The 5,420-nt window shown below is 45.6% G+C and overlaps 1 protein-coding gene across 1 annotated transcript; it reads left to right on the top strand.

The window, feature by feature from the left end:
• The first annotated feature begins 219 nt into the window (after positions 1 to 219).
• Positions 220 to 4,665, top strand: LOC136480154 (uncharacterized). The gene is made up of 3 exons (XM_066477787.1): positions 220 to 1,636; positions 2,633 to 2,772; positions 3,256 to 4,665. Exons 1-3 carry the CDS (start codon positions 220 to 222, stop codon positions 4,663 to 4,665), a joined length of 2,967 nt encoding a protein of 988 aa, XP_066333884.1.
• The last annotated feature ends 755 nt before the right edge of the window (positions 4,666 to 5,420 follow it).

Genomic DNA, 5,420 nt, shown 5'->3' with positions numbered 1-5,420 from the left:
CGCCGGTCGGATGAGGAAAACACCAAGTGGGAGAATTTGCAGAAAAATCTGGATGTCATGTTTCACCAAATTACTGAGATGCATTCAGTCCAGAAGCAAATGAAAGCACAGTTAGACCTCACAGCGGCAGCTATGGATGAATACACTCACGAACAACATCTCATTTCTCAGCAAGTTTAGGCCAATGGAGAAGCCATTGCTAGAGTCACTCTCCGACAAATGGAGGAGGAGTCCAAGAAACCTGATCAACCTCAATATGGTCAACATCCTCACTTAGATACAGAAGATGTAGATTCTCTGATTTTGGATGACAATGCCTCCTTTCACAATGTGTTTGCCAAGGATACCATGCCAGGCAAAGCACAACCATCCAGGCAACACAAAACAAATCCCAAGCAATACCAACAGAATGAGACAAGGCAAGACACTAAAGGCCAAGAGCACAAATCTTATGCCTTACCTAGGCCAGCCATGCCTAAAATGGATTTCCCTGATTTTGAAGGTTCTGACCCAAAGGTCTGGCTAGACAATTGTAGAGACTACTTCGACCTTTACCAAATCCCTGAAGGCATGTGGGTCACTGTAGCCAGAATGCATCTAAAAGGGAAGGCCGGCAAATGGTATCAAGCATTCAAGCAGAAGAACACATTCAGGAGTTGGACACACTTCTGTGGGGTTATAGACCAAGAATTTGGGTCTGATGATTTCAGATCATCTATGCAGGACCTGTTGGCACTCAAACAGACTGGATCTATTGATGAGTATACAGAACAATTCCAAGCACTCCAGTATAGTGTCACAATGCACAATGCAGGGTATGATGACATGTTCTTCTCACAGCAGTATGTTATGGGTCTCAAAGAGGATATCAGAGGCATGGTGGAGGCTCATAGACCTCCAGATGTTTTACAGGCTTCAATTCTAGCCAAGATACAACAAAGAACAGTGGACAGGGGGAAGTCCAAGTACCCAAGACAACAATATACACCAAGACCCTACCAGAACAGGACAGATCCCAAGCCTGCCCCTCAATCCTCCATTCTATGGCAGGACAGGCAGCTAAGGGACTACAGAAAAGCTAATAACTTATGCTACAGTTGTGGGGAGAAATTTATTCCTGGACACCTAGAGGTCTGCAAAGTCAGAAACAAACCAAAAGTCAATGCTTTGCCATTCAATGACTTGGACAGAGAACGCAGTGATGAGGTCCTCAGTGAACTGACTATGGAGGACACTCTACATGAAGAATTCTGCCAATTATCCCTCAATGCTTTGTCCAGCCAAGACAAACCAGATTGCATCAAACTCCAAACCAGGGTCAAAAACAAGGTTATGCTCATTCTGGTGGACAGTGGGAGCACTCATAGCTTCATCAACTCTCAGTTTGTGACATTGGCTAAGATACCAACACTTCCAATCTCACCTAGAAAGGTGAAACTGGCTAATGGGGAATGGATTACTACCAACAGTATGGTATCTCAACTTCAATGCTATTGCCAGGGACAGACCTTCACAACAGATATGATTGTCCTGGACATGCACCCATATGATGCCATCTTGGGTTTTGATTGGCTTCGTGCTCACAGTCCTATGACATGTGACTGGGAAAACAAAACACTACAGTTTCAGGAGCAAGGTAAACTCATTCAGCTTCAAGGGATCAGTGCCCCACCTCTCCAAATTGCTAATATCTCTGCACACAAGGTATATAAGGCTACAAAAGGGAATGACCTCTGGGCCTATGTTTTGCTGGAACAATTACCCCATCCAAACTACTCACAGTACCCCAAACCTTCTCCACCTGATGAGACCATCCAACATCTTGTGGCACTATACAAAGATGTGTTCACAGACCCCAAACTTCTTCCACCACAAAGAACCTATGACCATGCAATTCCTTTAACACCAGATTCCATACCAATCAATGCCAGACCCTATCACTACTCCCCTGCCCACAAGATAGAAATCGAACAACAAGTAACAGAGCTCCTCCAGGCAGGCCTTATTACACATAGCCATAGCCCATTTGCTTCCCCAGTCCTCCTTGTCAAAAAAAAGGATGGAACTTGGCGATTTTGTGTTGACTATAGGAAGCTCAATGACATGACTATCAAGAATAGATTCCCTATGCCAGTGATTGAAGAGATCTTAGATGAACTTTCAGGATCCACAGTGTTCACCAAGTTAGACATGAAGGCTGGCTATCACCAAATTCGAATGCTCCCAGAAGATGAGTACAAGACAGCATTCAAAACACATCAAGGGCACTACCAGTTTAGGGTCATGCCCTTTGGCTTAACCAATGCTCCAGCAACCTTCCAATGTGTCATGAACGAAGTATTGAAACCTTTTCTCAGAAAATTTGTATTGGTCTTTCTGGATGACATCTTGATATATAGCCCATCAATGGACCTGCATCTTCACCACTTGGAGCAAGTGTTGCAAACACTAAGGAAGCATCACCTACACCTCAAACAGTCCAAATGTACCTTTGCTCAGGACAGATTGGAATACCTAGGCCACATCATTTCTGCTAGCGGAGTGTCCACTGATCCTAGCAAAATCTCTGATATGCTCAAGTGGCCAACACCAACTACAATGACTGAATTGAGAGGCTTTCTGGGACTGACAGGATACTATAGACGATTTGTCAAAGGTTATGGTACACTGGCTAAACCATTGACTCAAATCCTGAAACTCAAGTCATTTGCCTGGAATCCAGCAGCCCAGTCAGCATTCCATGCTCTCAAACAGGCAATGACTGAAACACCGGTACTAGCAGTACCAAATTTCCAAGAAACCTTTACAGTGGAAATAGATGCATGTATGGACGGTATAGGGGCTATCCTTATGCAAAAGGGCCAACCAGTTGCCTACATGAGCAAAGCTCTGGGGGAAAAACACAAAGCCCTTTCCATATATGAAAAGGAATTCCTAGCCCTTATCATGGCTGTCGACAAATGGAGACACTACCTAGAGAGAGGCGAGTTCACAATCCAAACTGATCACAAGTCCTTAGCCTATCTCAAAGACCAGAACCTCCATTCTGACATGCAGAGAAAGGCAATGACAAGAATGATGGGCCTCAATTTCAGGATAGTGTACAAAAAAGGAAAAGACAACCAAGCAGCAGACGCCTTATCCAGAGTTGGCCATCTCATGGCCATACAAGCTGTTTCAACAGTGCAACCAACATGGGTATAGGAGGTTCTCAATTCCTATGCCACAGATAGCCATGCTCATACTCTCATTCAGAAGCTCTCCATCACCAGTCCAGACAACCAAGGGTATAGTTTGGATAAAGGTCTCATCTGGCACAATGGCAAAGTCTGGATAGGCAATAACTCAGCTCTGCAGACAAAGCTAATTGCACACTCTCATTCCAGTGCACTTGGAGGACATTCAGGAGTAGCAGCAACTTATTACCGACTGAAGAAGCATTTCTCCTGGAAGGGCATGAAAACTGATGTAGAAAACTTTGTCAAGCAGTGTAACATCTGCCAACAGGCTAAACACTCCCTGCAGCATCCAATGGGCCTGCTCCAACCATTACCAACACCTAAAGGGGTCTGGCAAGATCTCACCATGGATTTCATAGAAGGTCTCCCCAAATCAGAGGGTTTCAGTGTCATCCTGGTCATTGTAGACAGATTGACAAAGTATGCCCACTTTCTAGCCCTCAAACACCCATACTCAGCAGCTACTATAGCTCAAACATTCTTGGACAATATAGTTAAACTCCATGGCTTTCCACTGTCCATCACAACTGACAGAGATCCAATTTTTGTCAGCAACTTTTGGAAACAACTATTCACCAAATACAAGATTCAACTCAACCTCAGTACAGCTTATCACCCTCAAACAGATGGGCAGTCTGAGAGGGTCAACCAATGCCTTGAGATGTATCTCAGATGTGCAGTTCATGACTCCCCATCAACATGGAAATCTTGGCTGTCATTGGCAGAGTTATGGTACAACACCTCACTGCACTCATCACTAGGCTGTACACCTTTAAAAGCCCTCTATGGTTATGATGCTAATCTGGGTGCCATACCAACTCTTACACCAGACACCACTCCTGAGGTTACCGAGGTCATTCAGAACAGGAAGTTCCATCTTCAGTCCCTGCAAGAACATCTAGCCAAGGCTCAAAACAGGATGAAACAAACTGCAGATACTAAAAGAACAGATTTTCAGTTCACAGTGGGGGATCAGGTCCTGCTGAAACTACAGCCCTATACTCAATCATCTGTGGCCAACAGGCCCTTCCCAAAATTGGCTTACAAGTACTATGGCCCTTATACCATTCTTCAGCGTATTGGTCAAGTTACCTACAAGCTACAACTGCTAGAGAACTCCCATATCCATCCAGTGTTTCACATCTCCCAGCTCAAGCCCTACACCTCGGATCACTCCCCTGTTTATGACACTACACCGGTGCTCACAGATCTCGACGCTGCACAAACGATTCCTCGGGCCGTCCTGGAGCGCCGCATGGTGAAGAAGGGCAATGCGGCAGTTCCTCAGGTAAAGATTCAGTGGACAGGGCTACCAGCATCAACATCGACCTGGGAAGACTACTACGTCGTCAAAGCTCGTTTTCCTGATGCTCCAGCTTGGGGACAAGCTGATTCTCGCGCCGGGGGAGGTGTCACAACCGCGTGAAGGCGCCAAGCTGTTCTATTTATGCATTGTTGCTTTTACGTTTTCATAGTAGAGTATGACCAGTTGGGTCCACTGGACAGAATTTGTAAGCAGCATAAGTGCCTGCGTTACTCTGTATGAACACTCATACAGACATTCAGTAATACACACGACGCCAAGGCAGGGGCTTGCCCGTCGGCGCCAGGGTTCCGCCAAATCCCGCTGTTCCGCTCACGTCGTCGGTGACCCGCCACGGCCAGGGGTGTGACACCCGCCCGATCTGGTGTGCCCCCGGGCGGTGACGTGGGCCAACACCCGATCTAGCGAGCCCCTAGCCAGAGACGTGCACCGGCGCCCGATTTGGTGTGTCTGCGGCTAAAGAGGGAGAGGCATCGCGAGAGAGACCAGGGAGGGAGGGTGGCGCGGTGAGGCTCGAGCACAGCCTTGAGAGGAATGAAGGGGATTCCCTGGAGACTATTATATGCTAGGGTTTTCTGATCGGGATCATTTTTAGCCATCAGATCAAGAATCGAGTGGCTGTGGGTGACTGGGCTGATATGGGCCCCAACAAAGTTATTTTATTTTCTTTTTTTTACAGAATTAAGAATATTTAGGGATAGCAAATGATTTCAAACAAAAAGGTCACCAACAATGAAGTTATAAAATTCATCTAGATTTACAACTTTTGTATTGGTCATTTTTCCATCCGACTTTGTATGAATAATTCAAAATTTAAATTACAAAATAAGAGAATTTTGAATAGAATTCTAGGATAG

This window comes from Miscanthus floridulus, chromosome 9 (assembly GCF_019320115.1).
Source record: "Miscanthus floridulus cultivar M001 chromosome 9, ASM1932011v1, whole genome shotgun sequence".
Taxonomy (NCBI): domain Eukaryota; kingdom Viridiplantae; phylum Streptophyta; class Magnoliopsida; order Poales; family Poaceae; genus Miscanthus; species Miscanthus floridulus.
This window is presented reverse-complemented; position numbering and strand designations above follow the sequence as displayed.